General features: G+C 40.7%; 1 protein-coding gene across 1 annotated transcript in view; it reads right to left on the bottom strand.

The window, feature by feature from the left end:
• The window catches only part of LOC141056068 (putative DBH-like monooxygenase protein 2), a 42455-nt gene extending 30555 nt beyond the window's left edge, over positions 1–11900 (bottom strand). Inside the window, exons 1-2 of the mRNA XM_073552734.1 lie at positions 11566–11900; positions 256–402 (exon numbers count right to left, since the gene is read on the bottom strand). Of these exons, the coding sequence (XP_073408835.1) occupies positions 256–402; positions 11566–11865 (447 nt within the window). The 5' untranslated portion in view covers positions 11866–11900. The remainder of the gene's footprint in view (positions 1–255; positions 403–11565) is intronic.
• Positions 11901–13378: the final 1478 nt, after the last annotated feature.

The following is a 13378-nucleotide window of genomic DNA, read 5'->3' as shown; positions in this document are numbered from 1 at the left end:
GTAATGTATGTACACAGTGACTGCACCAGCAGAATAGTGAGTGCAGCTCTGGAGTATAATACAGGATGTAACTCAGGATCGGTAATGTAATGTATGTACACAGTGACTGAACTTATTGAGTTGATTGTTGAATATGAATGAAAAACCTTCTATTATATTTTCATTTTATTGTAATGGTAAAATAATGCTATCTGTGGTGATATAATAATTAAATAATACTTACCCCGTTTCATTCCATAGTAAATTTACACTCACCTCAATCTCCTGATCATGACGGTCACACGTGAAGAATTTCCGCCAAACTCTCATGACGGTGTGAGTGTCATTGCGGCTCAGGTTGAGCAGTACATAGTCCTGGGACTTGTCCTTCACTGGTGGCCAGTCGTCTTCTGTATGAGCATCCTGCATTGGGTTTAATATGTTATAGCAATAATAAAAAGTGTGTTAACGGCATAATCTGAAGGACGGCGGTCAGTAGTCGCCCTAAGAACTAAGCTTATGTTGTAGGAAATAGACTTCATCACTTCAAACCTCTTCCCGACGTGGCGATTTTCAATTTTTGCTGTTTCTTTTTCCTACTCTTCTTCCAAGGGTCATAACTTTATTTTTCCATCAATACAGCTATATGATGGCTTTTTTTTTTCTATAAGGCGAGTTGTACCTTTCAAGTGCCTCATCCAATATACCCATTTTGTAATGTACTTGAAAACCGGAAAAAGAAATTCCAAATGCACAAAAAAATGTGTTAAAACAAGTTCAATTCTGCAATTATTGGGGGGAGGTTTGTTTTTACTGCATTCATTATATGGTAAGAATGACCCGGCAGTATTACTCTCTGGGTCATCAGGATTACGGAGATACCGAACGTGTATAGTTTTCATTTTAATAGTAATGAAAAAAATCAGAAATGAATAAAAATAACATTTCGCAGCTTGTGTCACCATTTTCTGACACTCATAATATTTTATTTTATTTTTTTTAATCGAGCCGTGTCAGGGCTTGTAGTTGGTGCACTAAGCTGACGTTTTTAGCGATACCATGTTAGCAAAGATAGGATATTTGGATTGCCTATTACTGCATTTTTTGCGGTGTTACAGCGGATGAAAAAACGAAATTCTAGTGTTTTTTTTTTCTTATTACAGTGTTTACAGATTGGGTTAATTAATTTTAGATTTTGATAAATCTGATCTCTATGGACATTGATTATGCTTCTATTTTTGTTTATTTTTAGTGGGAGAAAATGTGCTAATTTTAATTTTTAAACATTTTTTATCACCTATTTTTTGAAACTTTTTGTCATGATCATGGATCATGTCAGGGATTCTCCTGGTCTGGTCATATCAGGGGTTAGCTTTTCTCTGCCTAGTTCTGGTTTCAGGTCGGCTATATCTCTGCGCTGCATCCTGCAGGCAGTGTCACTTATATTTTCTGGCTACGGCGTGAGTAGCTGACTCAGGTTAAATCCTGATTTGTCCTGCTATGTTTTGCTGACTGTGCCCGTGTCTGTTCATTCCTCTCTTCCCGTCCTATCTGTTCACGTATTCGAGTAGTATCTGCCTGTGTCCCAGTGCATCCTGAAACTATTCTTGTCCCTCCAGTCTGAACTGGCTCCTATCACTGCCAGTGTATCAGCTGTGCCCGCCTGCCTGCCAGAGAATCAGCTGTGCCCGCCTTCACCAACCTGCCCGTATTACAGACGTGTCTGCCTGTACATCACCCATGTACGCCAGCGTCAGCCTGCATTCCAGCCGTGGCTGCCAGTACTTGCCTGTCAATGTATTAGCTGAGCCAAACAGTATATCTACAGTGCTTGCCTGCACCTGTCATTACAGTGTCCTGTCCCCTTGGGAGTCAGCTGCCAGTACCAGACGCAACCCTGGATTGGTCTTGGCAGCTACATGCCGCACAAGCCTGACCTCACCACTAGAGGCTCTAGCGAACACCAAGGCAGCTGCTTAGTCATGTCCCTCCGGGGTAAGTCTGGTTTGTGGCATAGTGGAGCCCAGTGCATGCTCGTGCTAACTAGTCTGGGCACGAGCGTAAAAGGAGACATGAACCTGCGAATGCATAGCAGGGGAGCCTTTAGGCGGTCACAGCAGTGCAGCTCCCAGGGCAGTTTAACAGATTAAAAGCTGTGATCAGAGTTCCAACCACGGCTGTTAAAGGCTGATGATGGCTAAATAACACAGCCATCATCTGTCGAGAAATATGAAGCCTTAGCTCCTGAGCAAGCATCAAAGTAGAAGACATGACATATCGTATATGTCATATGCTGGGAAGTAGTTAAACTATTATTGGTTAACATTAGTTACTTAAACAACATGCTCCCCCCCCCTTAAGTAAAGACATAACTCATGGACGGTACATATTTAGTTAACTAAATTCCATTGCACTCAATTTTTAGAAAATGTAAGAATATAACTACTATAATACTGCTCCTATGTACTAGAATATAATTACTATAATACTGATCCTATGTACAAAAATATAACTACTTTAATACTGCCCGTATGTACAAGAATATAACTACTATAATACTGCCCCTATGTACAAGAAAATAATAACTATAATACTGCTCCTATGTACAAGAATATAACTACTATAATACTGCCTCCTATGTACAAGAATATAGCTACTATAATACTGCCCCTATGTACAAGAATATAACTACTATAATACTGCCCCTATGTACAAGAATATAACTACTATAATACTGCTCCTATGTACAAGAATGTAACTACTATAATACTGCTCCTATATACAAGAATATAACTACTATAATACTGCCTCCTATGTACAAGAATATAGCTACTATAATACTGCCCCTATGTACAAGAATATAACTACTATAATACTGCTCCTATGTACAAAAATATAACTACTATAATACTGCTCACTATGTATAAGAATATAACTACTATAATACTGCTCCTATGTACAAGAATATAACTACTATAATACTGCTCCTATGTACAAGAATATAACTACTATAATACTGCTCCTATGTACAAGAATATATCTACTATAATACTGCCCCTATGTACAAGAAAATAATAACTATAATACTGCTCCTATGTACAAGAATATAACTACTATAATACTGCCTCCTATGTACAAGAATATAGCTACTATAATACTGCCCCTATGTACAAGAATATAACTACTATAATACTGCTCCTATGTACAAAAATATAACTACTATAATACTGCTCACTATGTATAAGAATATAACTACTATAATACTGTCCCCTATGTACAAGAATATAACTACTATAATACTGCTCCTATGTACAAGAATATAACTACTATAATACTGCTCCTATGTACAAGAATATATCTACTATAATACTGCCCCTATATACAGTTAGGTCCATATATATTTGGACAGAGACAACATTTTTCTAATTTTGGTTCTAGACATTACTACAATGAATTTTAAACTAAACAATTCAGATGCAGTTGAGGTTCAGACTTTCAGCTTTCATTTGAGGGTATCCACATTAACATTGGATGAAGGTTTTAGGAGTTTCAGCTCATTAACATGGGCCACCCTGTTTTTAAAGGGACCAGAAGTAATTTTACAATTGACTCCAAGGCTATTTCATGGACAGGTGTGGGCAATCCCTTCGTTATGTCATTCTCAATTAAGCAGATAAAAGGCCTGGAGTTGATTTGAGGTGTGGTGCTTGCATTTGGAAGGTTTTGCTGTGAAGGAAACACACGGTCAAAGGAGCTCTCCATGCAGGTGAAACAAGCCATCCTTAAGCTGCAAAAACAGAAAAAACCCATCCGAGAAATTGAAACAACATTAGGAGTGGCAAAATCTACAGTTTGGTACATCCTGAGAAAGAAAGAAAGCACTGGTGAACTCATCAATGCAAAAAGACCTGGGCGCCCACGGAAGACAACAGTGGTGGATGATCGCAGAATAGTCTCCTTGGTGAAGAGAAACCCCTTCACAACAGCCAACCAAGTGACCAACACTCTCCAGGAGGTAGGCGTATCAATATCCAAATCTACCATAAAGAGAAGACTGCATGACAGTAAATACAGAGGGGTCACTGCACGGTGCAAGCCACTCATAAGCATCAAGAATCAAAAGGCTAGACTGGACTTTGCTAAAAAACATCTAAAAAAGCCAGCACAGTTCTGGAAGAACATTCTTTGGACAGATGAAACCAAGATCAACCTCTACCAGAATGATGGAAAGAGAAAAGTATGGCGAAGGCGTGGTACAGCTCATGATCCAAAGCATACCACATCATCTGTAAACCACGGCGGAGGCAGTGTGATGGCCTGGGCATGCATGGCTGCCAGTGGCACTGGGTCACTAGAGTTTATTGATGATGTGACACAGGACAGAAGCAGCCGATTGAATTCTGAGGTATTCAGAGCCATACTGTGTGCTCAGATCCAGCCAAATGCAGCCAAACTGATTGGTTGTCGTTTCATACTACAGATGGACAATGACCCAAAACATAAAGCCAAAGCAACCCAGGAATTTATTAAAGCAAAGAAGTGGAATATTCTTGAATGGCCAAGTCAGTCACCTGATCTCAACCCAATTGAGCATGCATTTCACTTGTTAAAGACTAAACTTCAGACAGAAAGGCCCCAAACAGCAACTGAAAACCACCGCAGTGAAGGCCTGGCAGAGCGTCAAAAAGCAGGAGACACAGCGTCTGGTGATGTCCATGAGTTCAAGACTTCAGGCAGTCATTGCCAACTAAGGGTTTTCAAGCAAGTACTAGAAATTAACATTTTATTTACAATTATTTAATCTGTCCACTTACTTTTGGTCCCTTTAAAAACAGGGTGGCACATGTTAAGGAGCTGACACTCCTAAACCCTTTATCCAATTTTAATGTGGATACCCTCAAATGAAAGCTGAAAGTCTGAACTTCAACTGCATCTGAATTGTTTTGTTTAAAATTCAATGTGGTAATGTCTAGAACCAAAATTAGGAAAATGTTGTCTCTGTCCAAATACATATGGACCTAACTGTACAAGAATATAACTACTATAATACTACTCCTATGTACAAGAATATAACTACTATAAGGCCAAAGCAGTCAGGGAATCACAATGTTATATCAACGAAAGACTGAATCTAGGCAATCAGAAAGAACACCAACTCCATCACCATCATCAACCCTCTCTCAGTCCGCCATGTCCACCGCTAGTTCCACCATATGCATCTCTCAAGTCCAGCTCACCTTACCAGAGACTATGAGTAGGACAAGAAAGTACTCATCCTCTCATCCGCGTACACTGGGTTTGAACGCCCACATTGCCAAACTAATCTCGTTAGAGATGATGCCCTACCGGTTGGTTGAAAGCGCAGCTTTCCGCGAACTCATGGCCTATGCAGTACCACGCTATGACCTACCCAGTCGCCACTTCTTCGCCACAAAGCCATCCCAGCCCTCCACCTTCATGTGAAAGACGGCATTGTCCATGCACTCAAGCAATCAGTGAGTGGAAAGGTGCACCTCACAACTGATGCATGGTCCAGTAGGCATGGCCAGGGCCGTTACGTGTCCATCACTGCGCACTGGGTTAATGTGGTGGATGCAGGGTCCACAGGGACAGCGGTGGTGGGACAGTGCTGCCTAGCCCACGGTATAGGAAACAGTTGGCTGTAGGCGTTCGACCCTCCTCCTCCTCCTCCAGAAGCGAAAGCTCATCCACAGAGCGCAGTCGCACGAGCACTCCATCCGCAGCTGCCAGTGTTACACACGAGGTGTCGAGCAGCTAGTGTAAAGCGTCAGCAGGCTGTGTTGCAGATGATGTGTTTGGGCGACAGACACACCGCGGAGGTACTGGCCGACTACTTTCAGTGACAAACTGAGTCATGGCTGGGCAGTCTACATCTTGAGGCAGGCAAGGTAGTTAGTGATAACAGCCGGAATTTTGTGGCAGCCATAGCCCTTTCAAAACTCAGCCACATACCTTGCTTGGCTCACACCTTGAACCTGGTGGTGCAGTGCTTCCTCAATAATTATCTGGAGTTAACAGCCCTGCTCCAGAAGGTGCGAAGACTGTGCTCGCACATCCGCCAGTCGCCAGTACATTCCAGTCGTATGCAGAAGCTGCAGCGATTGCTCCACCTTCCCAAGCACCGCCTAATTATCGACGTTGCAACAAGGTGGAACTCCACCCTGCACATGGTTGAGCGGCTGTGCGAACAGAGGCATTTGTGGGAGGATACACGGCCAGGCACTTTGAGAGCAGTCATGGAGTTGACAGGTGTGCAGTGGTCGGAGCTGAAAGACCTCTGTAAAGTCCTTCAGTGTTTTGAGGAATGCACATGGCTGGTAAGCTGGTAAGCCATCCTAAGCATGAGCAAGCATCCCACTTATGCGTCTGCTCATGCAAACTTTGACGCACATTAAGGAGCAGGCGTCTGCAGCCGAGGTAGACGAGGAGGAAGAGGAGGAGGGAAGCCTTGATGACAGTCAGCCATTGTCTGCTCCGGGACCTCTCCTGGACGAGGTCGAGGAAGAAGAGGAAGAGGAGGAGGAGGAGGAGGATGATGATGGGGATGATTATTTAGGGGAGGAGGATGCTTCTCGTGGGACAAGAGAAAATGTTGGCGTGGCAAGGTCTGGTACAGGTTTGTGCGTGACTGGAGGGATGTGGATTTGCCAGAAAGTGCTCCTCCACCCAGCACTCGCAGTGCATCTTTGACACCGGGAACATTGGCCCACATGTCAGATTAAACCTTGCAGATCCTAAAAAGGGACCCCCGCATTGCCAAAATGATGAACGATGATGACTACTGGTTGGCCAGCATCCTAGATCCACGCTATAAAGGCAAATTCCAAAACATAATGCCACAGGAGAACCTTGACCTAATATTGGCTAACAAACAAGCAACTCTGGTTGAGGCATTCCCAGCACACAGCCGCGGTGATGGTTCTCACACGAGCCGTAGGGGCCGGGGGCAGCTTGGAAGAGGTGTTCGTGGTGCACACATCAGAAGTAGCATTGGAGACATTGGTTTCATGACCATGTTGTGGACTGATTTTTCAAGTTCCGCTCACACGACTGGTAATACTGCATCGATTGAAAGTGACAGGAGACAGCAGTTGTCAACTATGGTTACAAACTACTTCTCGTCCCATATCGATGTTCTCCCGCACAGGTCATTCCCATTTGACTATTGGGTCGCTAAACTGGACACCTGGTCTGAATTGGCACAATATGCCTTACAGGAGCTCGCTTGTCCAGCTGCAAGTGTGCTATCGGAAAGAGTCTTCAGTGCTGCTGGATCAATCCTGACAGAAAAAAGGACCCTTCTGTCGACCCAAAATGTGGATGATCTAACCTTCATTAAAATGAACCATGCATGGGTTTCCAAGGATTTTGTCCCACCTTCCCCTGATGACACCTAGGTTGCCAGAAAAATGACTTGCTTTGGTCCTTCTCTTCCTCGCACTTGCTCAATTTCGCCTTTTGCAGCAACTGAATGTCCAACATCAACATATGCCATTTTGTAAACCTCCCTAACTGGGCTGCCTCCCCCCCATGGCCGGGTCACCACCTAGCGCACCCAACCATGCGAGTGCCGTTGCCCTGGACTGGTGGGTGGGCCGACTCTTGGGCGCAGCCACTGGCACAGGGTCACTCATAGTGCAATCAAGTGTCTCTGACAGTGGGGGTGCACACCCGCCGTCAGACACACCGCCGTACTATGAGGGGCCCAGCGCCAGTACCGACACCCACGAGTGTGCCCACCTTGCTTGGGCAGGGCCACAGCATTTGCAATGTTTACCTCTCCCTGCTCCTCAGATGTGAAGTCTGGGCTGTCAAATCCTTCACTGGGACTGGCACTACAAATTTGTTGAACTGATAGATGATGGTTAAGACGTAGCTATGCCCTGTCCTGATGGCCGGGATCCAGCTTCAGATGATCAATGGCTTCCATTTCTTATGGACCTCGACTCACAATGACATGCAGTGGTGGTTTATCACCAGCTTTCACAGTTTTCCTACTCACAAACGCGTGACATTCCGGCGCACATTTTTAAATGTGCCCTCTCATGCCAATCCCATAGAATCGCCTACGGCCTGTAGCTTCTGTCTTTTGCACTCCAAAGTTATGTGACAGATCATGATAGCCAGTGAGCACCATGTTTACATCGCTCCCTGTGATAAAAATTTGATGGAGATGAGTAACGCTGATGGGATCAACGGTACTGCGATACAGCAACACTTTCTTCACAAAGAAAGGTTTTCGCTGTCTCCACACAGAAATTAATTGAGGGTCAGAATATAAACACTATAATACTGCCCCTATGTGCAAGAATATAACTGCTATAATACTGCTCCTATGTACAAGAATATAACTACCATAATACTGCTCCTATGTACAAGAATATAACCACTATAATACTGCCCCCTATGTACAAGAATATAACTACTATAATACTGCCCCTATGTACAAGAATATAACTACTATAATACTGCTCCTATGTACAAGACTATAACTACTATAATACTGCCCCTATGTACAAGAATATAACTACTATAATACTGCCCCCTATGTACAGGAATATAACTACTATAATGCTGCCCCTATGTACAAGAATATAACTACTATAATAATGCTCCTATGAACAAGAATATAACTACTATAATACTGCCCCTATGTACAAGAATATAACCACTATAATACTGCCCCCTATGTACAGGAATATAACTACTATAATGCTGCCCCTATGTACAAGAATAAAACTACTATAATACTGCTCCTATGAACAAGAATATAACTACTATAATACTGCCTCTATGTACAAGAATATAACTACTATAATACTGTTCCTATGTACAAGAATATAACTACTATAATACTGCCCCCTATGTACAGGAATATAGCTAGTATAATACTGTCCCTATGTACAAGAATATAACTACTATAATACTGCCCCTATGTACAAGAATATAACTACTATAATACTGCTCCTATGTACAGGAATATAACTACTATAATACTGCCCCCTATGTACAGGAATATAACTACTATAATACTGCCCCTATGTACAAGAATATAACCACTATAATACTGCCCTTATGTACAAGAATATAACTACTATAATACTGCCCTTATGTACAAGAATATAACTACTATAATACTGCCCTTATGTACAAGAATATAACTACTATAATACTGCCCCTATGAACAAGAATATAACTACTATAATACTGCTCCTATGTACAAGAATATAACTACTATAATACTGCCCCTATGAACAAGAATATAACTACTATAATACTGCCTCTATATACAAGAATATAACTACTATAATGCTGCCCTCTATGTACAAGTATATAACTACTATAATACTGCCCCCTATGTACAGGAATATAACTACTATAATACTGCCCCCTATGTACAAGAATATAACTACTATAATACTGCCCCCTATGGGGAGGAGACACAGATTAGATATTAGAAAAAAAATTTTGACAATTAGAGTGATCAATGAGTGGAACAAGCTGCCACGAGAATTGGTGAGTTCTCCTTCAATGGAAGTCTTCAAACAGAGGCTGGACAGACATCTGACTGGGATGATTTAGCGAATCCTGCTTTGAGCAGGGGGTTGGACCAGATGGCCCAGGAGGTCCCTTCCAACTCTACGATTCTATGATTCTATGTACAGGAATATAGCTACTATAATACTGCTCCTATGTACAAGAATATAACTACTATAATACTGCCCCTATGTACAAGAATATAACTACTATAATACTACCTCTATATACAAGAATATAACTACTATAAAACTGCCCCCTATGTACAAGAATATAACTATTATAATACTGCCCCTATGTACAGGAATATAACTACTATAATACTGTCCCTATGTACAAGAATATAACTACTATAATACTGCCCCTAAGAACAAGAATATAACTACTATAATACTGCTCCTATGTACAGTAATATAACTTCTATAATACTGCCCTCTATGTACAGGAACATAACTACTATAATACTGCCCCCTATGTACAGTAATATAACTACTATAATACTGCCCCTATGTACAAGAATATAACTACTATAATACTGCCCTTATGTACAAGAATATAACTTCTATAATACTGCCTCTATATACAAGAATATAACTACTATAATACTGCCCTCTATGTACAGGAACATAACTACTATAATACTGCCCCCTATGTACAAGAATATAACTACTATAATACTGCCAATATGTACAAGAATATAACTACTATAATACTGCTCCTATGTACAGGAATATAACTACTATAATACTGCCCCCTATGTACAAGAACATAACTACTATAATACTGCCCCTATGTACAAGAACATAACTACTATAATACTGCCCTTATGTACAAGAATATAACTTCTATAATACTGCCTCTATATACAGTACAAGAATATAGCTACTATAATACTGCCCTCTATGTACAGGAACATAACTACTATAATACTGCCCCTATGTACAAGAATATAACTTCTATAATACTGCCTCTATATACAAGAATATAACTACTATAATACTGCCCTCTATGTACAGGAACATAACTACTATAACACTGCCCCCTATGTACAAGAATATAACTACTATAATACTGCCAATATGTACAAGAATATAACTACTATAATACTGCTCCTATGTACAGGAATATAACTACTATAATACTGCCCCCTATGTACAAGAACATAACTACTATAATACTGCCCCTATGTACAAGAACATAACTACTATAATACTGCCCTTATGTACAAGAATATAACTTCTATAATACTGCCTCTATATACAGTACAAGAATATAGCTACTATAATACTGCCCTCTATGTACAGGAACATAACTACTATAATACTGCCCCTATGTACAAGAATATAACTTCTATAATACTGCCTCTATATACAAGAATATAACTACTATAATACTGCCCTCTATGTACAGGAACATAACTACTATAACACTGCCCCCTATGTACAAGAATATAACTACTATAATACTGCCAATATGTACAAGAATATAACTACTATAATACTGCCCCTATGTACAAGAATATAACTACTATAATACTGCTCCTATGTACAAGAATATAACTACTATAATACTGCCCCTATGTACAAGAATATAACTACTATAATACTGCCCCCTATGTACAAGAATATAACTACTATAATACTGCCCCTATGTACAGGAATATAACTACTATAATACTGCTCCTATATACAAGAATATAACTACTATAATACTGCCCCCTATGTACAAGAATATAACTACTATAATACTGCCAATATGTACAAGAATATAACTACTATAATACTGCCCCTATGTACAAGAATATAACTACTATAATACTGCCCCTATGTACAAGAATATAACTACTATAATACTGCTCCTATACACATGAATGTAACTACTCTAACATGGCAGCACAAGATTATTACTGCTTTAATTTATCAACCCTTTACAAATATATCCTGTGTAACTTAAGATATACTGTATGTCTGTTTTTGAAGCTATAGTATCATAAAACACCGTCTTCAATTATCTTGATGTTTTACTTACATAAAAATATGTTTCGTTGTGTTCGTTCCATCCTGCCACCACAAAGTCTGTCTTATTGATGGAATTGTCTGAGCCAAAACCCAGAGCTAAGGAGGAGGCCAGTGGTGTCTGTATCTCTATAGCAATCTCTTGGACTTCTCTGTCATATCCCCATTCCATAAGTACGATGTCTTCTCGTTCTGGATGTGTTAACTTTCTTGCAATTTCCAAATCCAGGGGTCCTCGTGAGCCTAGAACATGAAGAACCCCGGCCAGGAGCAGACATGCGTTCCTCCATATATAACCTTTCCTACTCTCCATGGTGAGAAGATCTGGATGGGTTGACACAGGGCATCGTGGCGAGACCTCCGGGGGTCAATTCTTTAATAAAGGTCAGTGACGTTTTATAGGATTCATCCCGAGATATAGGTTTCATTCCTCTTTCCTGTGTTTGTTATTGAATCTCACTGATATCTTATCAAGACTCAAGGTGTCGGAATATTGTATTACCAAGAATTGCCAAGAATTACATCAGAATCAAGTTGTCTTCTCAGATTACTAAGACATGTTTCACCCAGTAAGGAGGTCGTAACAAGGACTATGACTCCATTAACATTTGGTTGTGGTTCTGTTGCTTTGTTTTCTAACTTTTTTGCAACTTTGTGACTTTCTAGTAAAGTTTAGAAACTAGCGCCTGGAATATCGGATGTGAAATTTTACCTGTCTGTGTTCCTCATTGCACAGCACAACGTTTTTGCTCATACAAACTTTTTGACCCCAAAAAATATTGTTTTCACTTTTATCTTGAAATAATCAAAACTTAAATGTTCTTCCTTCCAACTACTTTTCCAATGGAGAGACTATCTAGTAATGCTGAAATAGCAAAAAAGTTGTTTGAAACTTAAAGGGATTTTCCGCTTCCAAAATAAAACTAAAAAATGGCGCCAAAGTGATTGCATAATTGTAAAACAAAAAACACAGACAGGACTCCCAGGTCCATAGCCCGTTCTTCACAATCACTGCTGCAGTCGATCACTGAGCTCCACACCTCTGAGGATGTAAGGGCACGAGCCGTTGAGCTCAGTGGTTGGATGTGGATTGTAGACGTGATGTCACAGCTAACGCCAATATACAGATGAAGCATGTAAGTGGCCGACTGATTTGTCTGTCATTGGTAATAGCCCCTCTAGGAAGCTGAAATGACCGATATCTCACATCGTCACCCTTCTGTTTTACAGAACTGATGATTGTAATGAAGTCGATCGCTCCAACGCCCTTCAATCTGTTCTTCCTGAGATGATCAGAACGTTATGTAATTGAACTGATCAGTAATACGCAGTGTTGACAAAGTGTAAAAATGGTCCAGAAATTAGCTAAGAAAACAGCACAACCGTGACGTGTAAGAACATAAGAACCTAGCAGAAGGATCAAGCCGCAAAGACAAAGCAAATGTCAACAATGGGACAACTCCGGAGCCAAAAGCTAAATTCTCACACGGACATCGTGTCTCCATGTGGGCATCTCCAGAGGAGGACAAGGGGATTACTGCGCCTTGTGTACCTGCCATGCAGTACAGGAACAAGGAGTGAAGATGACTCATAACAAGGATAAGGCAAAAATGTTGGCACCGACCACCATGCACATCGATTCCTGGACATAAGGGTTGTTTATCTAGTTTCTTCCATTGGAGAAGATCATATGACCATTAGGCAAGTGTAGACATACGGATTTGGAAAAGTAAATAAAGGACCACTTACCAACTAGTCCATTGCGTGTAAGGGACTGTATCATAATTCCCTTTACTCACAATAGCAGGAGGATGTCAGGAAAATAA

Source organism: Dendrobates tinctorius, unplaced genomic scaffold (assembly GCF_039654945.1).
Source record: "Dendrobates tinctorius isolate UK_male_01 unplaced genomic scaffold, ASM3965494v1 ptg000196l, whole genome shotgun sequence".
In the NCBI taxonomy this organism is placed as follows: Eukaryota; Metazoa; Chordata; class Amphibia; order Anura; family Dendrobatidae; genus Dendrobates; species Dendrobates tinctorius.
Note: the sequence above shows the minus strand (reverse complement) of the source record. Positions and strands in the feature narration are given on the sequence as shown.